General features: G+C 46.7%; 1 protein-coding gene across 4 annotated transcripts; it reads right to left on the bottom strand.

Moving 5' to 3' along the window:
• Positions 1–1668: 1668 nt before the first annotated feature.
• On the bottom strand, positions 1669–22979 carry LOC142466584 (uncharacterized). 4 transcript variants are annotated; one of them, XM_075571772.1, is made up of 6 exons: positions 22859–22979; positions 14714–14805; positions 14171–14302; positions 12193–12319; positions 11427–11540; positions 1669–4353 (listed from the first exon to the last, which is right to left on the bottom strand). In XM_075571772.1, the coding sequence occupies exons 2-6, from the start codon at positions 14795–14797 to the stop codon at positions 2843–2845; spliced, it is 1968 nt and encodes a 655-aa protein (XP_075427887.1). In that variant the 5' UTR covers positions 14798–14805; positions 22859–22979; the 3' UTR covers positions 1669–2842. The 4 variants fall into 4 exon arrangements, with proteins under 4 accessions (XP_075427887.1, XP_075427884.1, XP_075427886.1 ...); XM_075571769.1 differs by having other exon boundaries at positions 22882–22979; XM_075571771.1 differs by having other exon boundaries at positions 1669–4350; positions 22882–22979.
• Positions 22980–24921: the final 1942 nt, after the last annotated feature.

Genomic DNA, 24921 nt, shown 5'->3' with positions numbered 1-24921 from the left:
AAATGGAGAGGTAATACCGGACATGTATGTGTCTGGTATTCTCACTCTCTGGACGTGCGGCAGGCAGCACGAGTGGAAAGGGTGGCCGGATGCAGGGTCCCTGCTCTTACCTGATTGAGAAGCAGAAGCGGTTGTACGATCCTCCTGCATTCTGCAGCGTCTGGTAACCAGGGCAATGAGCGGTGTCACCCCTCCCCAAGCCAAGGAGAAGACTGACCAATGGGAGGGCTCCACGTCATTAAGGAGCGTGCACAGCTCCCCCATTTGCATGCTGGGAAATGTACTTTCCTCCCAGCTTTACATGTGGGAGAGAAGAGCTCTACTGTGTCCCTGTCTGCCAGGAGGACCTTCACAGGTAAAATAATGCTGGAAGGGTGCTCAATCCCCAAACCCCGACCCAGAAATTTTTACGAAATAGAATATGAAATGGTGCGAATTGGTGCATACGTGGAGTGAAATTTAGAAAAAATTACATAACGGTGTGAGAATGTATAAATAACAGACCTCCCCACCGACGTTGAGCGCGTCGTGTTTTTCACCATTGTCTCCAGTATTTTTGGAGAAGCCACCTGGCGACCCTACTGCCAGTTGCCTATTTATTGTGGTTCTTCCCATGGTCTGCTGCTTTAAGTGAGTGGGGCTGAACTGTTGACTAGGAGCTACGAGTGAATCAGATGAAAACATTGAACCAATACACCACACTTTCAACTGTGACCCATGATCCCCCATTATTGACACATACTGTAAACAATGTTTGTACAAATTTTTTTTAAAAAAGCAATGCTTGCAAAAACATAATAACGGTTTTATTTTACCAAAAATTAACACCAACATCTGGTGTCCATATATAAAAAAATAATTGTTTGATAAGTGGAATTACATCCTATAACATAACACACTCATATCAGAGATATGTTCTGTCTACTTCAGTTATTGGGGGAAGTTCGCATCCACAATCTACAGTAGTTTATTAATCGTTAAAATAAAGAGGAGCCGGCACTGAGGAGATAGAGGGGGTGAGCCCCTTCCCCTATCTCCCCTGACGCTGAGGAGATAGAGGGGATGAGCCCCTTCCCCTATCTCCCCTGATGCTGAGGAGATAGAGGGGATGAGCCCCTTCCCCTATCTCCCCTGACGCTGAGGAGATAGAGGGGATGAGCCCCTTCCCCTATCTCCCCTGACGCTGAGGAGATAGAGGGGATGAGCCCCTTCCCCTATCTCCCCTGACGCTGAGGAGATAGAGGGGATGAGCCCCTTCCCCTATCTCCCCTGGCGCTGAGGAGATAGAAGGGATGAACCCCTTCCCCTCTCCCCTTTCCACCCCCCTCCCATCTTACTCTTCCTTCCCCGCCCCCTTCTGCTGTCCTTCTTTCCCCCCTTTCAAGTGAAGTAGCATCAAGAGACTTTGAATGTAGCCGCCTCCCGACTGGAGGCTCGGCAGTATCTGAATGTCTTAAAGCTTATGTGGAGTTTGGTCTGACTATAATGCAATGTTTAATGACCTTAAGCCCAGGTTAAGTGTGTAAATACCATGAAAGATAGTCCTGCTGCCACGACGAAATGTATGCACAATGCTCTTTCTGTTACAAAGTCTTGATGTGTTGCTACGAAAAACAATAAAAACGTTTGAAATAAAAAAGTAAATAAAGAGGGAAAAATTTTCAGACAAAGCGTTAAAAATGTATATTTTATTTTAAAGCTTGCCTTTTAAAAAGATGCATTACAGATCTAAACAATCTTTTAATTTATCTTGGTGATAAAAACTGTAAAATTGTCTTTTCCATGGGCAAATTATCTCCCACCCTCCAGCTAAATCCACCCCCAGCCTTTGGAAAGTAGTCCTTTTATTTATTTTGGCTGCCAAAATGGGATTTCTCCTCTAACCCTTTGCGTGCCAGAGGGTCCGCTGCACTAAAAGTGCCACAGTCTCTCCGGCACCTCGCCGTCATGTGACCGCTCCACGGGAGCAATCATGTGATCGCAGCAGCACTGATGATGGCGCACAAGAGGAGCCCTCTTCCGCTCCTCGGACAGCCGGACGCCATTCAACGCTCCACAGGAGCGCAGAACGCAATGTCCTGTACAAAATGAGCAAATTAGTGCGCGACATCGCTACTACAGGAGTACCAGACCCCTTGATGTGATAGCTACATCCCGGGGCACCCAAAGGGTTAATAGCACTGATTGTAGGAGGAAAATATGGGTAATTTAAAAGGTTAAAAATATATATATAATAAGTGATCCTAAAGTTATTTTTTTTTTACAACCTAGTATTTTATTTTTTCAAATAATGTTAATAGTAAGTAGAGACCTTTAATAACAAACTCCCAAAACTGGTTGTTTTTTTGCGTCAATTGAAATTATAGGTAAATTTAATTTTGACTTTTTATAAATGTTAATCTATCAAAGTACTTTGCCTCGCAAGTTTTTTTTTCTCCAGCTATCTGTATGAGACTTTTCTATTAGTTCTATGGAGCGATATTAGAAAATAGCGGAGGTATTACTTGACACATAATTTAAAATAAATATCAATGTGAGAGTTCCAGTGACGTCAGGAGAGAATGGCGGTTTGAGAGACGAGCTCCAGAGCCCATCCAGAAGAAAAATAATAGCACAAGCACATACCAGGACAAAAACACACCAAAAGTTGAGAAACGTCTGGGTAAAGCTCCCAGGACGTAATCCTAAGGCATCTTTCCAGGTTGTAGGGTTTTACTCTACCCCCCAAAGGAGGTGGTCGGCGCCCGTGGAGGGAAGAAGCCGCCATTACAACTTCATACAATATTGCAAAGGGGCCACACAGACTCTATCCTGTGTGGGTTCCCTCATGTTCATCAGTATGTTAATAAGATGTGCACTGCACTGTTTTCTGGTGTCTAACAAGCGTTGATCTGTGACTAAAGAATTTCCCACATTTAGAGCATACGAATGGTCTCTCTCCCGTATGGGTTCTCTGGTGACTAACAAGATGTGCTCTTTGAATAAAGCTTTTTCCACAATCAATGCACGAATATGGTCTCTCGCCTGTGTGAGTTCTCTGATGACTAAAGAGATTTGAGCTGCAAGTAAAACTTTTCCCGCATTCAGTGCATGGATATGGTCTCTCTCCCGTGTGGGTTCTCTTGTGTATAACCAGAGTCGACTTACAAGTAAAGCTTTTCCCACATTTACAACAGACACATGGTTTTTCTAAAGTATGTGTTCTCTCGTGTCTAACAAGAGTTAACCTGTGACTAAAGCATTTCCCACATTCAGAGCACACAAAAGGTTTCTCTCCGGTGTGAATTCTCTGGTGACTAACAAGATGTGCTCTTTTAGAAAAACAATTCCCACAATAGGTACATGTATGCTGACTACTTCCTTTGTGAATTCTCTGGTGACGAACATGGGCTCTTTGAGTAAAGCCTTTGCCACTTTCAATGTATGCACATAACTTTTCTACTCTGTGGGTTTTCTGATGCCTTATAAGAGTTGAGCTGTCAGTAAAGCTTTTGCCACACTCAGTACACACATAAGGCCTCTCCCCTGTGTGCGATCTCTGGTGAATAACCAGATGTGCTTGTTGAGTAAAGTTTTTCCCACATTCAGTGCAAGCATATGGCCTCTCTCCTGTGTGAGTTCTCTGATGACCTATTAGATTTGATATACAAGTAAAACTTTTCCCACATTCAGTGCAAGCAAACGGCCTTTCTCCCGTGTGGGCTTTCTGATGTTTAACGAGCATTGAGCGGTAGTTGAAGGTTTCTCCGCATACAGTGCATAAATACGGCCTCTTTGCTGTGTGGTTTCTAAGATGACTGACAAGATGTTCCTTGTTGGTAAAGCTTTTCCTACATTCACTGCATATGTACAGCTTCTCTCCGGAGTGAGTTCTCTGGTGGCTAACAAAATACACTCTGTTGGTAAAGGTTTTCTTGTATTCAGTGCATGTGTATGGTCTTTCTCTTGTGTGGTTCATCAGATCACTACGATTTGAGCTCTGCATATAGCCAGTCTTACATTTAATGCACGCATAGTGCTTTAGTTCTTTGTGAGCTCTATGATTTGCATGCTCTATTTTGTCAAAATTACAACTTTTGCTAAGTGCATTGACCATATATTTCTTTGCTAGCGCATTCTTGTAGACTAATATGGTTAGTCTATTCATGTTTTTTCCAGCAGATAATTTGTAGCGCATCTGTTCATGTGGATTATGCCCGTGGGTTCTTGTTAGATTTTGCCTTCCAATCAGATTGAATTTTTCAAATGATTTTCTTGCAGAACTCTTGGCGTTGGCTTCCCCTGTCCAGTCTTGTGAATAATAAGGAGAATCTGACTCTTCTTTCTTACTCCTATTCATGAACTTACCATCTGCTAGGAAAGAATACATTTAAAAAAAATAAGTTATTCGGGTTAAGATTTCTGCTTGAATCATTCAATAAACATGAGAATCAGGCAACTAAAGGCCAAGACAAAAACTTATGGCAGATAGGGTGACAAGATAGATAGACACAAACTATTGTCTCTGCTAGTAAACCTAGTGTAGCCCTTTTTGTGAACCGGCCGACCCACCCAATATCACATTGGCCCCTCGTGGTCTAACCGGCCCCTTTCCCTGCAACACACCTGCTCCAAGGGACTACTGGTACTGCATAACCTGTGTGGCTCCAGGAGATCTGAGCCTCCGCTAGCTGGGAGCCTGGGGAAACCCTTACCCTTACTTGGTGCAGCGCCTCCACTTACCCAGGATCCCCCGTGAGGAAAGATAGCCCTGAGTAAGAAATACAATAACACTTATAGATAAACAATACTAACTCTTTACTTAACACACATATAACACATTACATAACATAACCATAACCAGATGCTCTACCCGCATCACATCAACCCAATGTCTGGTGTACCCCACCCAGTGTCCTGTGATCACCCCACACCCAATGTCTCGTAACTCCTACGGAGGTCGTGGGTGACTGCGCAGTCACTATTTAAGCTAGGGCCCAGTTGGTGCACTTAGAATATGGAAGATACCTTCCGAGCACTCCGATGCTCGGGACCGCAACACACTTTCTTCTAAAAGGGTCAGACGTCCGTCTGATCCTATTCCAGGTACTCTGCCGGTGGACCCCAACGAGGGTCCCACCGCTCAACGGGAACTGCAACCGGATCACGGCAACACCAACCGCGTGGGAACAGCAACCGCCGCTATCCCTATCACTAACCACTGCTAGAGCGACAGCAACCCTAACCTAGGGCCTGTCCCTGAGGAACCGCAACCTGGGATGGCTTGGGGAAAACTCCTAGGGCCTGTGGACAATAACCGCCCCCCTTCCCCTAGCTACCCAGTCTAAACTGTATCTGCTAATCCTAGCAGCCTAACCCACCTGCAGCCAACATTCAGCTTACACTGTCAGCCTGCAGGGATTCACACCGTGCACACACACACTGCACGCACTGCTCACAGCACATGCAGCGACACACACCCAGATCAGCTGCAATCACACACAGCCACCCGGATCCCGCAGCAATCCCACTGCTAGCACACCGTGCCTCTTTGACAGTGCCCACAGTACTCTCCGCTGTGGCACTACCAAACCAGCACTCCCCACACTCAAGGGTCACCTCCCTAGCTAAGGCGTCCCTCCTCAGTCTAAGGCGTCCCTCTTCAGTTACCCCCTACCCTTACCCGGGAATTGGGGCCTGCCTGGGGATCTAGGGAGAACCCTTACCTGATGCAGGAGCCACGCGCTCCCTGCACCCTTCCTACTCCTTCCTCTGCTCTGCCTGACTGCTGTTGCAAAGCCCGGGAAATGTATCTCTTTTCCCGGGCTGAGCTTCCTTCAGCCCTATTGGCCACTAGGGAGCACCTGACCTCTGCCTCCCTAAGCCTCCTGGGAATTGTAGTTCCCAGGAGCTGCCTAAAGCATTGGGGCCGCGTGCGCGCTTCCCTCGCGCATGCGCGAACCCCTAATGGCCGCCTCAACCTCTCTACTACCTTCCCTACTCTCGCGCGATCTCTCTGGGGCCTTCCCTGCGCTTGCCACCTACTGCGCATGCGCGAGCTAATGCGCAATGGCGGCGCACTCTCCTCCAGCCGCCGAGCCGGTGGCAACGCGATCGTGGCCCTAGCGACGGCCCGATCGCGTCCCCGGCAACCGGCCTGCGCCGCTCCCTGCACTGGCCCCCACCCTCGCGAAGTGCCGGCGGGTCCGTCAAAGCCTCCGGCGGCACCCGCTACCGCACGGCACTCGCAGAGGGGGGCCAGAAAGAGAAAATTTACATCAGGGCTACATTCTCCCCTTCGCAGAATCCCAACGGCCTCGCTTGGGTAGCAACCGTAGAGAGAATTATATAATGGAAAATACATGGCATAAATCACATCACATGTAACATGCATTTTGTCATCAATACTCATATGGATACCCGAGGCCAGCTGAGTCTCAGATTGGAGTGCCCCTAACAGACTGGGTGAGGGTATCCCACCTTGACTCCTGTGAGTCTTTTGGAGCTCAAGACCTGTCCCTTGCACCAACCCACCTTCTCCCCCTCGCAGAAAAAATAGTAAGGGGTCCGGGGTATTGACCCTTTCCGGTTCCTCCGGTCTCGTCTCACGGGAGACAGGGAGGCTCAGTCTCTTTCCTCGATCCACCACATGGCGAACATAGCGCTCCATCGCGCACCTGGGAGAGGCCACAACTACCAGAGCGGTCTCAACAGAGTCTTTGTCCGCTCCAACAATCCCTTTAACGGTGACTTCGTCCGCGGACGGCACCACTTCTTCGGGTAGGCCCGTTTGGAGACTCCTCTCACAGGAGTATGGGTCGCTCCGGTCCGCTACACCGGATCCCTTGATGAGGTCGGAGTCGTTCCATGATCCGCAGAGATCTTCTGGGGGAGACACCTCCACCAGGACGCGATGACGGGGTGAGCCCATCGCCCGGGTGACCCTACCTTTGGAGTCACCAGGCGCCACGATCACCGGGGAGCTCACACCCGACACCCCTGGGGCAGTCAACTTACCCCCGTCGTTGTCGGCAGGTACTGATCCCAAGCCTGGGACCGCTGGTACCTCGGTGGTAGGCCGGACTGGCCGTTGCAGGGCACACGGGCCCACATCATGGTCTGGATCAGTTGAGGCGGTTGCTTCAGTGACCTCACTGGAGTGGTCCGCCGGGAGGCGCATCACCACGCTCAGTGGGTCGCTAGAATCATCACCCATGGGCGGGGGTACAAACACCTTACCCTGGCCTTCTGGAATCGGTGGTTCTGGTCTCGGGGGTTCCTGCTCGGAAACCGGGTCTGGAACCGACATCTGGGGTTCTGACATCTGGAGCTCTGACATCTGGAGCTCCGCCTTCAGCGGCTCTGGCTCCGCGTCTGGAAAGTTCATTTGGGCACACGGGCCCTCCACCACCTCCATGGCTGAAGTGGACAAATCAGTAGCAGCTTCACCCACCTCGGTAGCACCATCAGGCGCCTCTTCCTCCGCAGGTTCCGCCATCAGAAGTTCCTGCTCCTCCATTTGCACGTCCTCTTTGAGAGGGTCTGCAACAGTGGTCTGGACACACGGGTCCCCGGAGGCCTCTGGAATCAAAACAAACTGAGGACAAGTATCAATTACTTCAGGAGCGAGGTCCGGCTCCTCCTCTTCTTCATCGGCTGGTTCCGCCGCCTGGGGCAGGATAGGCTGTAGGAACCCTGCCCCGCAACAATCACATGGAGGCCCCCACTCCAGTGCCTCCCTAGGACAGTCACAATTTGTCATAAAACACTGGATACTCGGTTCTCCATCCAACTCGATGTTCTTGAAGTCGAGCGGTAACTGCGACAGGGCTGCTCCCGAGGCACAGGCTTTTTGCAGGCAGGGACACGCTAGCACAACTCCATCTATTCCTGGCGCTCGCCAGGACACATACACATTGCGGTGTAACCCCTGGCAGTCTATTTCTTCCTCAGGGGAAGGACACTCCATTTCTACAACAGTGTCCCCTCCCACGGGCCGTTCGGTAGGCTGCGGCAGTTTGGGTTGCAGGGTCGGTACCCTGCAGCAGCCACATATACGCCCCCAAGCCAACTTACAAGACGAGCAGCCACCTTGGTTACAAAAACAGTCTAGGTACCCCTCCTCGTTCACGTCTTCCAATCGCATTTTTACCATGCACGCCAAAGTTTTAAGGTCCATACTACCCCAGATGCTCAAAAATTGTATCGTACATGGACACAACAAAAAGGATACGCTCCCAGCCCTGGTCTGCCAGGATCCATACGACGGCGAGCAATTTTCTCTGTGTCCAGTACTCTCTTTCAGGGAGTGGTGCGAGCTCTGTACTGAGTCACTCACAGTGTGGGGGCGGGGCTCGGGTTTTCCCGCCAGTCCTGGATGACTGTTGGCAACATTTTCCCGCGCGACCGGGACCTTAGCACATGGCTTCCTCCGCCTTGAGGGCTTCCCCATGGCGGAACAAAAATAGGACACAAATTTAGAAAAACATGTACAGGGCACCCCAGGTCTGATATCTCAGCAGCGCCTCCAAATGTAGCCCTTTTTGTGAACCGGCCGACCCACCCAATATCACATTGGCCCCTCGTGGTCTAACCGGCCCCTTTCCCTGCAACACACCTGCTCTAAGGGACTACTGGTACTGCATAACCTGTGTGGCTCCAGGAGATCTGAGCCTCCGCTAGCTGGGAGCCTGGGGAAACCCTTACCCTTACTTGGTGCAGCGCCTCCACTTACCCAGGATCCCCCGTGAGGAAAGATAGCCCTGAGTAAGAAATACAATAACACTTATAGATAAACAATACTAACTCTTTACTTAACACACATATAACACATTACATAACATAACCATAACCAGATGCTCTACCCGCATCACATCAACCCAATGTCTGGTGTACCCCACCCAGTGTCCTGTGATCACCCCACACCCAATGTCTCGTAACTCCTACGGAGGTCGTGGGTGACTGCGCAGTCACTATTTAAGCTAGGGCCCAGTTGGTGCACTTAGAATATGGAAGATACCTTCCGAGCACTCCGATGCTCGGGACCGCAACACACTTTCTTCTAAAAGGGTCAGACGTCCGTCTGATCCTATTCCAGGTACTCTGCCGGTGGACCCCAACGAGGGTCCCACCGCTCAACGGGAACTGCAACCGGATCACGGCAACACCAACCGCGTGGGAACAGCAACCGCCGCTATCCCTATCACTAACCACTGCTAGAGCGACAGCAACCCTAACCTAGGGCCTGTCCCTGAGGAACCGCAACCTGGGATGGCTTGGGGAAAACTCCTAGGGCCTGTGGACAATAACCGCCCCCCTTCCCCTAGCTACCCAGTCTAAACTGTATCTGCTAATCCTAGCAGCCTAACCCACCTGCAGCCAACATTCAGCTTACACTGTCAGCCTGCAGGGATTCACACCGTGCACACACACACTGCACGCACTGCTCACAGCACATGCAGCGACACACACCCAGATCAGCTGCAATCACACACAGCCACCCGGATCCCGCAGCAATCCCACTGCTAGCACACCGTGCCTCTTTGACAGTGCCCACAGTACTCTCCGCTGTGGCACTACCAAACCAGCACTCCCCACACTCAAGGGTCACCTCCCTAGCTAAGGCGTCCCTCCTCAGTCTAAGGCGTCCCTCTTCAGTTACCCCCTACCCTTACCCGGGAATTGGGGCCTGCCTGGGGATCTAGGGAGAACCCTTACCTGATGCAGGAGCCACGCGCTCCCTGCACCCTTCCTACTCCTTCCTCTGCTCTGCCTGACTGCTGTTGCAAAGCCCGGGAAATGTATCTCTTTTCCCGGGCTGAGCTTCCTTCAGCCCTATTGGCCACTAGGGAGCACCTGACCTCTGCCTCCCTAAGCCTCCTGGGAATTGTAGTTCCCAGGAGCTGCCTAAAGCATTGGGGCCGCGTGCGCGCTTCCCTCGCGCATGCGCGAACCCCTAATGGCCGCCTCAACCTCTCTACTACCTTCCCTACTCTCGCGCGATCTCTCTGGGGCCTTCCCTGCGCTTGCCACCTACTGCGCATGCGCGAGCTAACGCGCAATGGCGGCGCACTCTCCTCCAGCCGCCGAGCCGGTGGCAACGCGATCGTGGCCCTAGCGACGGCCCGATCGCGTCCCCGGCAACCGGCCTGCGCCGCTCCCTGCACTGGCCCCCACCCTCGCGAAGTGCCGGCGGGTCCGTCAAAGCCTCCGGCGGCACCCGCTACCGCACGGCACTCGCAGAGGGGGGCCAGAAAGAGAAAATTTACATCAGGGCTACACTAGTGTATGGTATTAGTTACTTTAGAGGAACAGTATGCTTTAGAGCAGGGGTGCGCCACCTGGGGGGTGCGAGAATTTCTGGGGGGGCTCAGTGCTTACAGAGGCCCCATGCTCTTCCCCAAAGCATTTAAATGAAATGCATTGAATGGCGCACAGGGCCTCTGTAAGTTTATGTCGTGACCTCAGAACGCCAGAGATAAGGTAAAGAAGGGGGGGGCACAAGCAGGAGGGGAGAGCCAGCAGGGGGAAAAGTTTGCGCACCCCTACTTTTGAGTATAGTAGACTTTAGAAAAGTACATACTGTATAGTACGTTAGTTGTGTCTAGTGACTGTCCAGTGAAAAGCAATCCTCTAAATTATTGTCACCATAAAGTGCTAGGACAGCCACTGAGATGTGCAGAAGCCCAGAGTCAGATTGATTTTACTGCCTAATGTGGGCTCACAGTAACATAACCATAACCCTCCTTTCCTATTTCATTATATCAATACTCTTACTCATTGATATTACCCTTGTCAACAAACAGGCTATAGGGCTACAGAGATTATGTATCCCTCGCATTACCAAAGTATGCCTCTCAAATGATCAATGCGAAATAACATATTTAATCAATGGTCTTGTCCATTTTGAAGAATATTTCAGATATTTACGCAGAGAACCCTTCGGCGAACCCTTCGGGAGGTCCTTGTATGTTTTTTTGGACCTGACAAAGGATTCTCCCAGAAACGTTGTGCGTTACGGCATGTCTACAGTATTAACATTTATTTGAAAATGTCATTCTATTTATCATCTTTTCAGTGCCCCAAGAACCCTGGTTTTCATTGAAGTTTATAGAGTGTTTTCTACTGGGATTCTCGCCCACCCCTGCTCAAGCACCGACAAGAGCCACCATTTCAACTAGATTAGAGTGTGCACAGCATCTTAGGATCTTTAGAATCATACAGTATATTATGTATATTTCCCCCGTCTGCCTGGAGCAGTTGTATTTCCAGCTATCTCCGATCATAGCAGTTTATTGAATAGTAGCTGAATAATACATTGTTGTGTCTAAATCTCATCTTCATCATACAGGTTTTTCTCAAAAATTGCCTTGACACATCCCCCTTTGGAAATAACTAGTTGTACATTTTGGACAGAGATCCTATTCATCGGAGAATAAATGACTCACCTGCAGAAGTATTTACAGGGGTTTTCCCCTTCTGAGTGTCCGAGTGATGCCTCACATATGGCTCCTCTCCTCGTTCAATTCTTGATATGGTTTCTGGCTTCACATTGAGATAACCTGTTGATGCCGATGGAGAATTATTTTCGCTTACATACATTATATATATATATATACCCCAGGGGGTGTGCACCATTTTTCTGGGATCTCCATATCTCCTTGGTACAAACCCTCTTTTGTCTTAGGTCATTGCCCGGGTAGCACCACCTTTACACATACATTTTTGGGGATTTTGTAGCGAGGTACAACATATATGCTTCTACCGTTTTTAATAGATTAGTTCTCTCCTTGACAGCTCCCCCTTCCCCCCCCCCTATTGTTTTAAACAAATCTATTAAAAGTTATATTTTAATTATTATTCTGTGAGGTCTTTGAGTGCATCGAAAAGGGGATCCTTTTGTAAATATCCGTCCATGATTAGCAGTTCTCAGATAGCACCCCTCCAGTACCAGTACCAGTACCCAGCTGAGCAGGCACATCCTTACTCTATCCCAAAACACACACAACTACTCAAGTAAATGTCCATACCACCGTTGAAGAACTCCATTTATAAAGGATTCTCTATAACATGTTCATTATGCTGCCCAAACCGTAAGTGACCTCACACAGAGGTATATGCTGTAACACGATCTTCTCCTTCCTTGGGAATTTCTACGTTCTTTGTACTTTCTAATGTATCCATTGTTATGCATTATAAGAGATCTCTTCTTACCCAGTGATCTGAGGTTGTGGTATGTGTCCCTCATCACATCCTTATAAAGCTCCTTCTGCTCTTCATCTAAATAATTCCATTCATCCTCGGAGAAACTTACTGTAACTTCATCAAACGTTATTGGTACCTGTAAATAATTAAAATATATATATATTCCACACCCAGGTACCCTCTACAATAGCGAGTGAACACATTGGACCTTATCACTCCAGAACCATTAATCTATCTAATTGCAGTGTTTCCCAACTCCATTCCTCAGGGAACCCCAACAGGTCAGGACTGAAGGATATCCCTGCTCCAGCACAGGTGGGTCAATTAGCAGCTCAGTCATTTTGACTGAGCCACCTGTGCTGGAGCAGGGATATCCTTAAGACCTGACCTGTTGGGTTTCCCTGAGGACTGGAGTTGGGAAACACTGGTCTAATATAATCATGGAAAATGAATGCATTGACACCTATCTGCCAGATAAAGACTCTCCTTATGGATACCATCCTACAGGTGAACATGTATCCTTATACCAAGGTATCCTGCTCCATTGCATCTACAACTTTGTACTTTATGTTCCTCATCACTGTGACGTCATGTGCAAGGTGGTTATCATATTAAAGGTTAAGCCAAGCCGTTTGGTCCTATCAGTCAAGATGGAAACTCAGGTTTTCAGTGTTAGTATCCATTTTATTGTGGTCAAAATGGCTGACTTGTGTGACACTGTGTGCTCTGTAGCGGTTGTTTCCCCCATTGCACATATAATGTAATGTATTCGAATGACTCCTTTGTATATTGAGTGAGAACCCGACTTAGCCAGCCAGCATACAAAAGAAACTGGGCCCAGTCTCAACTGATGCAAATCCCAGTGGTCAGTTTGAATTTCTCATTCTCCTAAAGCAGTTATTTCTCACAGCCCTGATTGGCCCATCGCGGGCGAGCCCTCGCTCTGTGATTGGCAGACATCTATTGCTCTCTGATTGGCGGATGTAGCATCCGTATTGTGATTGGTTGTCAGCCCTCCTCCATAGTTTCAGATAGTAAAGAGAAGTTGCCGGGTGCATCCAGAACAGACAAGAAAGCCCCCTGTCACATATTGGTAAATATTGATCGAACTCCGGGCACTCAAAATTGTATTCTCGATTCAAAAAGTTATCTATTCTACATGGAAAAGACCAATGTTTCGGCTTCAAAGGACCTTCATCAAATGGACTTCAATGGGTCCTGATGAAGACCGAAACGTTGGTCTTTGCTAATAAAGAGATAACTTTTTGGATCAAGAATACAATTGGGAGTGCCTGGAGTTCTATCAATATTTACCAATATCTGAGTAAAAATGAACATATTTTGTAATGATCTCCACCTGTGTAGGCGCAGGCCCAACTGTGCAGCAAGATAGCAGGAGAAAAACGGAGCACTATCCTGAGCAAAAGAGATCCAGGGGGGGTGCTCACTCATAAAACAAAAGTGACTTTAATGGATCATACAAAAGACCCCTATAGAGGCAGCAATAACACACAACGCGTTTCGCGCATCCAGCATGGTGTAAAAGACTTTAGATTGCACACTGACTATAACCGTTGTTTTTCTCATACATTCCTCGCATGCTTTGGTAGAATTTCTAAAAACACATGTAGAATTTAGTGTGGGGGGAGGGGGAATTCAGATTTTCAAGAAAATTGTGGAATCGCATTGGGACTGCCGTGGCAATCAGAAAGGTCTGCAACTATTCTTCCCCAAGTAAGAAATAAAAAGAACACACAACTCTGTCACTGCTTAAGGAATGAGGGATGAATGACCTTGGAACTTACTCCCCCACTTATACAGGACAGCGGGCAAGGACACTGCTTGGGAATGACTTTTAAAGTGGCAATCCATGCCGTTTTTGTTTTTTCTTTCATTTATTAATACGGGATTGAAGCAGGGGGGGGGTCTCCGGAGCAGATCCCCATTAATTTCAGCTTCGGGATCCCCTGCTTCTGTAGATACATACCTCCATAGCTGTGCCGGTATCACTCCAGGGTTCACATGGTGGCAGATTTTCACAGCTCCTGCGAGCCAATAGGAAGCCATGACGCCATCCGATGCGGCTTCCTATTGGTCCATGTGACTCGGGAACTTTAAACTGCAGAAGACGGCAGAGAGATACAGATGATGTCACGGCTTCCTATTGGCCAGAGATCTTTAAACAGCGGACATATTGTGAACCCGGGTAGCCCAGGAAAGCTACTACCGGCACCTTATTCAGAGGTAAGTATCTCTAGAAGCAGGGGATCCCCGGAGATGAAATGAAAGGGGTTCAGCTCTGCAGACCCCCTGCTTCAATCCTGTATTTTAAAAAATGAAATAAACTGAAGGGGGACATAAACGGCATGGATTGCTCTTTTAATATACAATACATACATTATGTTCAACCCCATTTGAATTATTTAACAACTACAGTAAAGTTGCACATTTCTCAAATGGAATTCATTTTGATCCAAAACTCTGAAAAATGCTGGATTAAATTATAGGAACAGTGTGGATATATATTTACCTGCATGTCATCCATATTCAACTTGCTGAAACGTTTTGTCTTAGAATCTTTCACTTCAGCAGAAAGTGTATCAAACGCAGACATCTTGAAAACTAGAAAGATACAGAGAGAATATCACAGTCAACATAATGGTCGTAATGGCTGCGTTCCACTGAGACAGTCTCCGGCCCATTTCAGGCTTTGCTTGCGCTGCGTGTCCCGCTGCGTTCCACTGAGACAGTCTCCGGTCCATCTCAGGCTTTGCTTGCGCTGCGTGTCCCGCTGCGCTCCACTGAGACAGTCTCCGGTCCATCTCAGGCTTTGCTTGCGCTGCGTGTCCCGCTGCGTTCCACTGAGACAGTCTCCGGTCCATCTCAGGCTTTGCTTGCGCTGCGTGTCCCGCTGCGTTCCACTGAGACAGTCTCCGGTCCATCTCAGGCTTTGCTTGCGCTGCGTGTCCCGCTGCGTTCCACTGAGACAGTCTCCGGTCCATCTCAGGCTTTGCTTGCGCTGCGTGTCCCGCTGCGTTCCACTGAGACAGTCTCCGGTCCATCTCAGGCTTTGCTTGCGCTGCATGTCCCGCTGCGTTTTACTGAGACAGTCTCCGGTCCATCTCAGTCTTTGCTTGCGCTGTGTGTCCCGCTGCGTTTTACTGAGACAGTCTCCGGTCCATCTCAGGCTTTGCTTGCGCTGTGTGTCCCGCTGCGTTCCACTGAGACAGTCTCCGGTATATCTCAGTCTTTGCTTGCGCTGCGTGTCCCGCTGCGTTCCACTGAGACAGTCTCCGGTATAACTCAGTCTTTGCTTGCGCTGCGTGTCACGCTGCGTTCCACTGAGACAGTCTCTGGTATATCTGCCTTTGCTTGCGCTGCGTGTCCCGCTGCGTTCCACTGAGACAGTCTCCGGTATATCTCAGTCTTTGCTTGCGCTGCGTGTCACGCTGCGTTCCTGCCTGGGATAGCCAGGTAGGAATCTCTTTCTATTCTTGTCATGGTTGTAATATTTCGAGACCATCTATGAGGTCGGTTGAGTATATGATTTCCCTACTACTATTTTGTTATGTACTCACTAGTTTTATTTATAAAATGTGTTATATTGATATATTACAAGAAACAAAGAAGTCCAGAGCAACATCCAATGTGACAAAAAGAGATACAGTATATAGGTATTTCACTGTGTATGTTTGTTAGGACAGAGTTTACAGTGGTTCTGGTTTTCACTCACTTGCTCTCCTAATTGAGGGAGAGGTATATATTGCAGTTAGTTTGGCTGCTCCAGTCTCTCTCTTAGAGCCTGGAGGCTGGGAGGTTGCTGCTCCCTCGGATCCAGTTTGGGGTAGATGCCCCCTCACGTGTTGCAGCAACTGAGAATCTATTGGGACGCTGTCCCCATCTGACAGTTAAGGACTCAATTTTATATATGTGTGTTATTTAAAGTTGGTAACTGGCTTAGCCAGCCAACATTGCAGATAGGGATAAGCTGTGAGTTAGACTCCTGACAGGAGTAGATGTTATTTTTATGATTTCTTTTGCTTCTTAAAGTGACGGTGTTTCAAATGTTTAGTGTCACTAATGGAAAAATAAACCGCTGAAGGTTGAGGGCTGCGTGCCCCTTCTGTGTATACATGTATTTATCCTCCTTTTCTACAAATTAAACCCTAGAAGACTGTGTCGCGAAGAGCCGGGTCAAACGGCAGCGCTACACAAAGGGAGCCGTTTGCCACCGTGTGTTTGGAACTGCTACGGTACCTGAAGAAAGATCTGTGTTAGGACCTGAAACGTCACTTCCGTCTGTATGCGGTTCCTAAAATAAATTGGATATCTTTTGCAAGTTACTATGTTAGAAGCATTCTAGTTGATTTGACAGAAGACTGCCATATCCTTTGTTGCTAAAGAAGCTGTCCAAGCTATGTGTCTTTTTTTAAAAATAGGATTGAAGTAGGGGGTCACCCCGGGAACTGAACCCCATAGATTTCAGCTCTGGGGACCCCGCCTGCTTCCCGAGAGACTTACCTCCGTAGGGCGTGCCGGTATCTCGATGCTGTTTAAAGGTCCTGGTCACGCGTGTCATTAGGAAGCTGCAAGAGATGACGTCACAGCTTTCGATTGGCCCCACAGGACGCGGGAGCTTAGAAGCCGCCATTACGAGCCCAACGAGCCCCGCCGGAGCTGCTACCAGCACCCCCTACGGAGGTAAGTATCTCAGGAAACATTGGGTCCCAGGAGCTGATATTAATGTGGATCAGTTCAAGGGACACCCTGATTCAATTCTATTTTTAAAAAAATGTAACCAACGCATTCCTTGGATTGCCTCTTTAAGGTGAAGGAATTAAAATTGTTTTTGACTCCTTACCAAGCAATCTCTAAGGCCGTGATTATACCAGAAGTCGCCGGCGACGCCACGCGGCTGGAAAACAAATTGGGGAAATCCGCTGATGGTTTACATACCAGCGCGCCGCCCGGAGCTGCAGGGCGGCCGTCTCCCGAAGAGATTTGCTAAATTGTTTTCTTGAGGCGACAGCCGCGTCACGTGAGCGGTTCAACCAATGAGGGCGAACCACTCACGGCCATGCCTCCGCCACGCCTCCATGCCTCCTCCTGCTCTGTCTCCCCGGTATAATCAAGACGTCGCTTGGCGGCAGCGCAGGGTGACGTCACAGGACAGCGCTGCCGCCCTGCAGCTCTTGGTATATTTGAGGCCTAAGGCTGCGCTTCCAGTGCCGGCGACGCGACGGCAAAGAAATGTATTGCCCCCGTCACGCGCGTTTATAGTAGGAGCGACGGTTTGGTCGCGATCGCTAGAAGTCAATTTGATTTTTCCAGCGACCGCAGCGTGACATCACCGTCGCATCGCTGTCACCTGCGACGGCGCTATAAGCACAGCCTAAGAAGCCAACCTCTACCACTGAATCAAAAGCAGCAATTACAGCAACCTTTAGGGGGGCAGATACCATGGCACCCCAAAAAAATTATTGAAGGTGGATAAATCATAAAAGAATAAATGCTGGCAGGTAATGATTAACAATTAAAAAACAAACCCGATATAACATACACCATAAAACGCCTTTAACGCAAAAAAAGCACCGAGACTCCCGACTCGGATCAATGTCAGATGATTTCTGTCATCAGATGAAAGATGAATTGGAAAAGTGCGATTTGAGCCGTTTGCAATTTCACGAAATCAACAGATGTTGCGGACACCGCCCAGCTGGAAAATGTGAGACGGGTGGTTTTTAAAGATACCGGTGTAAACAAACGAAAGACACATGGAGAAGTTATTTATCTGGCTTTTAAAATGTGTGCAAGTGATGGAGGAGCCTCTTCACAAACTTGGTATCCATAACAAATGATGATGCTCATACAAAGATCGAGTTAAAATCGTTTTTGTTACATTATGAATGAAACATCCCGAGTTTCCCGAATTCTCACTGTGTAACTCCAACAGAAAAAAAAAGGGAAGCAAAGCTCCAAAAAGACTGATACTCCGGTATACCAACGGCAACCACTTGATAGGTTGTAAGCATTCATGGGATGGAAATCAGTCTAAGATATAATATTACAAAGATACGTACTTTCCTCTGTTGCTCGACTGCTAAAACTCTGACTCAGGCCCTCATTCTCTCCCGCCTCGATTACCGCAACCTCCTGCTGTCCGGCCTTCCTGCCTCTCATCTGTCTCCCCTACAATCTATCCTAAACGCTGCTGCCAGAATCGCTCTGCTCTTTCCTAAATCTGTCTCAGCGTCTCCCCTGCTGAAATCCCTCTCCTGGCTTCCTATCAAATCCCGTATCTCACACTCAATTCTCCTCACTTTTAAGGCTTTACACTCTTCTGCTCCTCCTTACATCTCAGCCCTAATTTCTCGCTATACACCATCCCGAATCTTGCGTTCTGCTCAAGGATGTCTTCTCTCTACCCCCTTTGTATCTAAAGCCCTCTCCTGCCTTAAACCTTTCTCACTGACTGCCCCACACCTCTGGAATGCCCTTCCCCTCAATACCCGACTAGCACCCTCTCTATCCACCTAATTAAGACCCATCTTAAAACACACCTCCTTAACGAAGCATATGAGTAGCTCCATGGCTGATACTATACACCTCTTACATCGACCTTGGCCCCCTGCAGACGCACTTATCCGAACACCTTCCTACTGTCTCTGTACGTTCTTCCTACCTACCAATTAGACTGTAAGCTCTTCGGGGCAGGGACCCCTTTTCCTAAATGTTACTTTTATGTCTGAAGAACTTCTTCCCATTATGTGTTATTTGTATTATTTGTTATTTACATGATTATGTCACGTGTATTACTACTGTGATGCGCTATGGACATTAATGGTGCTATATAAATAAAGATATACATACATACTGTACATACATACAGGTGCCATCTGTACTCCAGAAACGGTTTCTTTGCTTTTCTTAATGCCTTATGTTTTTGCATGTTAGCCTTTCAACAACTACCCCCTTTTTTCAACCCAACCTAAAAAATATATTTTTATAATACGATATATTATATGTTTGAGCTTTTATTGTAATCATATCTAAGGTGTTAAATAGTTTCTCCCATCTATATCTAATACCCTACTTTCATATATTTTTATATACATTTTTCATTTTGATCCATTTGAGATTAATTGGAAAAGTCATTTTTACATTATTTTTAGTCTAATAGATGTACACACTTTTGTTAGGTCAAGGGCATTTTAAAATTATAGTGTAGAGGGAGAAAGGGGGTGGCCCGGTATTAAAGGGGTTGCACCCCATATGGCCATCCCCTGACCTCACCAGAGAGACAAGGGGTTAACTGGACTGCGGTCCAGGGATGAGGTTTGCACCTTGTTATACCTTGAAAATGTATGTTCCCCTGTTCCCATGTTTTCATTATAAGCTTGTATTTTAATGTTTTAAAGTGCATTTCTGTATCTCCAGTTCTGGAGGTCGCAGAGAGTTCATATTTGGCCAATATGTGGAGTCACTGTAGGCATTAAAAACTGGCAAAGGTCGACCCACTGAGCCCACCAGAATGGAACTTATTAATATGTGTAGATATTAGTGTATATGTATTTTATTTTGGATCTGTTCTGAAAATGCAGACGCCATTTGCTAGGCTAATAAGTCATGAAGGGCAGACGGCTGAGTAGCCTTAGCACGGTGATCAAAAAGTAACTGCCTTGATTGTTACCCAATGTCTAGGGATTAAGTATTAGTCAATCAACAAACTCTGCCAATCTAATTGTTACCTGAGGGCATGGGTTAGTCTGTTAGTCTGTGTCTCCACATTAGAGTGGATACAGATAATTGTTCACCAATAGGCTGTGTTCAATGTTAAGAATAAGGTTGCACAGGTATATAAACTGTGTCAACCCTAGTTTGTTGTTGTGCTTCTGACACCATCTTGAATGTCACTGGATTGCTGGAGTTGTGCTTCTGATTCCATCTTGAATGTCACTGGACCGCTGGAGAATTGCTAGTGGATACTTCTCCATTCCCCAACCCTAAGTAAGTGTTACCTTCTTGTCTGTTAATTGTACTATATTGCTGTGTTCACCTTATTTAAGGAATAAATTATATTTTATTATATCTAAGCCTCGTTCAGTTCAACCCAGATATTTGGTGTTCATTATATCTTGTCATAAGCTACCGTGACATATAGTTATTTATTATTATTATATATTATTCAACTGTTTCTTTTCTTTTTACTTTTGACATACATTGTATAATCGATTGTTGTTAGTATTCACAAGGTTACTTATGAATTTTGTACATATTGCAGTGTGATTTATGTATTTTATTCAATGTAATCAATTCTTGAATGTTCTCTTAACATTTGAGTGTCAAAATCAAGCAATTTGTAACTAGGCAACCATTGGATATATAAATGCCACACAGAGTACTCAAAGACAACCCCCCGTTGAAGTCACGTTTTTGGAGTGACGAAACGCGTTGGGCTGTTGAAACGTCATCGCGCTAGAACGCCGGGGACGTGATCATCTGGTCACATTGTGTGACGTCACCGCGTAGCGCCGATGCAGCGCTGACAATCTACAGCTCCAGGGAACGCATGTTCCACGCTAGGAGGGTGTGAGTGGGGCCGTCACCCCTAACGTTTAAGATTTTGTGTTGAGATTGCGTGGTGTTCAAGCCCATGATCTCCTAACGGCAAGATATAGAAGACATCCTTTGAGTGAACTTTGGACGTAGCTACTTCTGTATGTCACGGCTTCTGGCACCTTGGCTTGTTGCCTTATGGGAGGTTGCGTCCTGCGCTCCAACGCGATCTGCAGTAATGGCGGACGGAAGGGGGGAGATGGTCCATCCCCTTCCACCATCAGTGATGGAGCGATCACCTGATTGTGAGTGCAGGAGGGGCCAGGGCACTCTGGTCCCTCTGCACTCAAAGGGTTTACGTTTACACGTTAAATAGTCTACCTCCATGAAAGAGTTACAGGAGGAATTCAGCTAAGAGGACACGGTAAAAAAAATATGAAGTTCGGAAGTAGAACTTGATCTGGGGTTACCTTGGCGTGGTGGGCAAGCTTATCCTACTTTTAGCTCAAATATGTTACTAAAACTCCAATTTTAAAAAAAGATTAGAAATTGCTTTCAGTGTTTATGCAGCATAAGTAATAAATAAAAAACATGTTAATGAATAAAACATGGACATGGTTTGATGTTGTGTTTTTGGCTTTCTTGGAACTGGAAACACCACAAAGAATTATGGAGAGATGTATTATTATTATCGTTTAGGTGTGAAGTGCCAACATATTCCGGAGCGCGGTAAAATAGGGTACAATGTTATGTATATTACAAAAACATAAACAGGTGAGAATAAACATGCACAAACAGATATACTGGGTATTACACGGAGAGACAGGAAAAATAAGGAATGGGTTCAAAACCAAACAAAAGTCTGTGACATCATCACAGGGGGGAAGTAATTAAAATGGTGGAGGGCCGGACACATGGCCAGAAGAAATGTCCATCGTTGGACAAAGATGGTACTCCACTGGATTCCAAGAGAGATTAAAAAACCAAGACGACGACCTAAAGTAAGATGGGAGGATGGAATCAGAATATGTGTTGGGAGCAGCTCGGAGAAGAGAGACTTGTAACCGCAACACGTGGACGTTCATTGGGTAGGCCCTCATCCAGCAGTGGATCCTCTGGGGCTGAACATGATGATATCTAAAATGTATGGGTGTGTGTGCCTGTATACAGTATGTATACACACACACACACACACACACACACACACTTAGGATCTCTTAGGCTGCGTCCACGCTAGTGCTGAGCGTCCGGCGCTTGCCGAGTTAATTTAAATAGTCCCGTCCCCGCGCGCGAGCACATACGCACTCCCAAGCTTGGTGCTTGGGGAGACAAAAAAAAAGAGTTTGAAGCGTGCTCAACTTGCCCCCCCCCCCCCACCCCCCATCCGCGCTTGCAAAATAGACAGGACTCCCGGTGCTCATGCTTAGAGATTTGGTGACGTCACCGCTCTCAAGCGTGAGCGCGGTCAGCGCCAGCGGGGACGCAGCCTTACCAACGCTATAAAATATATACACCCCTTAAGAAGGTCCCTTTGGGAACTTAAACGTCCGGCTCCTGTGTGTTATGGGTTAATAAACACCCTCTATTTTTGCATCTATTTGGTCTGGTGCTGATAATTAGACCATCCTGGTCTTTTCTTTAATTGGATTTTTCTATATAGCACAGCCTATGCCTTCATCCGTGCCGAGGCGTGCGGAGGCTGTGAGGTCAGCGGGTACTTTCCCTGGCCATGGTCAACGAGCCGTGTTGGGGGGGGGGGGCATTCCTAGGGGCGTCACAGAGCGGGTTCCCCCTCATTGGGCGAAACCGCCAAGAAATCAGTTTTAACTGATTTCTTGCGCAACGTTTGTACCCCTCCCCCACGGTCTACGGGCATGACCACTGCCTTAAGGCAGTCTGATTGCGCCCCGTGCGGACGCCTTCCGTACCACGGACTCAGCCTAACACTCCGTGCGCGCACACGCACACGCGCGCACCCGCACACACATATATATTGCTAAAACGTTTTTAAACCCCACTAGATCCTCAAAAAAAAAAAACTCTGTGGAAGTAAACATGGCAGATTAAGATCTAAATAAGACACATTCCTAATCACTTTTTATTGGATGCATGCACAAACCTGTATTTTAAATCGGCTCCTACCTGCTGCAGATGAAGCACTTGCTTTTAATAAACATGACATTGTTGAATTAAAAAAAAAAAGAAAAAGAAAAGAAATGGCTGATGTGCCCATCACAGTGATTTCCTAACCAGGTGAAGCGATTTGTGGGAGTTGTAGTCTTTATGGCTTAGGTAAGCAATGCACGGTGTGGTTAACAGAACTACAACTCCCAGAATCCCCGTGCGATGGCGTCACGTGACTAAAGAAACACTCCAAATACTGCATTTTAAAAAATGGTGTGGTCATCAGTGATGGATAGTGTTTTTCTTCTGTAGGGAAAAGGTGCCAGAATCCTAAAAAAAAAATAATGTACAGGGGTGTCCTTAAATTATTATAAGCCTTGGATCAATTATAATAGGGGGAATAATGCATGGCCAAGCTGTATATCTAAAATAAATAAGGCAGGTTTAAATGAAGACATGTGGTAGAAAAAGCAGATATAGGTCCAGTTAGTAATGTAATAATCAGAGATGTCTGCTGAAAGGGGTTGAAATCTGTGAGATGTGGGGGGGCTCTGCACTTACAAAAAAAAAATGGCATTATAATGGGGAAAATGCGGGTTTTGTTTGTACAGGACAGTGAGACTATTATAAATCCGTGAGACTGATGCTAAAAAAAAAATCACCAAAATGTACTTAATCAGTGTGAAATTAGAGAGATTAGAGGTTGTGTGTCTAATCATTATACAGAGTTGTTGGAGGAGAGCTTTAAAACAAAGGTTGTTCTGGTGTGTCCCCTTACACAAACAGCCCTGTACACTGATACATTGCTCCCTTTCACATTTTAGGAAAAGTAGGGACTTTGCATGTTTTTTTTATGTCTGAAGCACTTATTATACTTTAACAAACAATACAGACCGGCGCCTAAAGAGTTCAAAGTGGATCTGAATAGAGTCCAAATGAATGGAGATGTTGTAACTCCAATCTTGTACTTCCAAAGTTCACAGCATGGCATATGAAAGGCAAGAAGAAAAAAAATCATCAAAGTGCAATAATGCTACTAGAAAACATGAACAGGACAAACAAGACAAAACAAACAATAAACATACACAAGCACGGCTGAAAAAAATAATACAAAGAGTTAATTTAATACATAAAATTAAATAACAATCAAGACCGCTGGTAGACGATTCTGTTGACTCCCACGGCATCAGATTAACGTTGGCTGTCTCGGGGCTACTCCACAGGCTGTCCCTCACTCCTTGGCCGGAGATGCGTCACTGGGGGTGGGTTTTGAAAAAAAAATGCCTCTTCCTGCTGCTTGTATGCGAACCTATACTCGTGAGAGGTCTGCCACTGATCAAGAATGAACTCCAATAAACTGCCCAACGCGTTTCGTGCGCATGCGCACTCCTTCAGATCCCCTGGCAGTCTTACCTTATTATTTGTAAGGTTTATTGTTATATATGCACTATTGTATATCACATCACATTTTGTTTCACTTATAGCTTTTAGCGCTTTTTACACCATTTTTTCCACTTATTATACTTTGCATTACATTAGGTGAGTATACTCCTTGAGAAAGGGCTGAATAGCCCGAAACCCGTGGGAGGACTTTTCCTGTCCTGTTTGTACTTTGTTTTTTTATGTGGTTCAATAAAAGTTTTTATTTTTTAACTTACCTGGTGAGTTGATGGTGCTTTCACTGGATTTGGCTGTCTGAACCAATCTTTTCCCTGCTAGTATAATGTATAACCCGAGTCACCTAATTTAATGCAATGTCTTTTATATATAATGCATAACCCTGGTCACCTAATGTACCTATGTATTTGTAACCATGTATCTGTCATCATAACTCTATGCCCAGGACATGCTTGAAAACGAGAGGTAACTCTCAATGTATTACTTCCCGGTAACACGTTTTATAAATAAATAAAATAGCTAAGGGTTTTCCTAGACTAGTGTATAGGAGAGGTAAGAATATTGCCGATTTTGTTACTGGTACTGAATAGAATGCCCCAACAATACTCCTCAAATAGAGATTAGGGGTAACCAGCATTGTGGGTAATTGTTACAATGGAC

The sequence above is a fragment of the Ascaphus truei genome, chromosome 15 (genome assembly GCF_040206685.1).
Source record: "Ascaphus truei isolate aAscTru1 chromosome 15, aAscTru1.hap1, whole genome shotgun sequence".
In the NCBI taxonomy this organism is placed as follows: Eukaryota; Metazoa; Chordata; class Amphibia; order Anura; family Ascaphidae; genus Ascaphus; species Ascaphus truei.
This window is presented reverse-complemented; position numbering and strand designations above follow the sequence as displayed.

Bases quoted from the DNA above. Each gene is read 5' to 3' on its own strand.
- LOC142466584 (XM_075571769.1), bottom strand. From the start codon at position 22,972: ATGGGCACATCAGCCATTTCTTTTCTTTTTCTTTTTTTTTTTAATTCA. The intron at 14,303-14,713 runs GTAAATATATAT...CGTCTTCTGCAG, and splicing joins TGAATATGGATGACATGCAG to TTTAAAGTTCCCGAGTCACA. The intron at 11,541-12,192 runs GTAAGAAGAGAT...CGGCATCAACAG, and splicing joins CCACAACCTCAGATCACTGG to GTTATCTCAATGTGAAGCCA.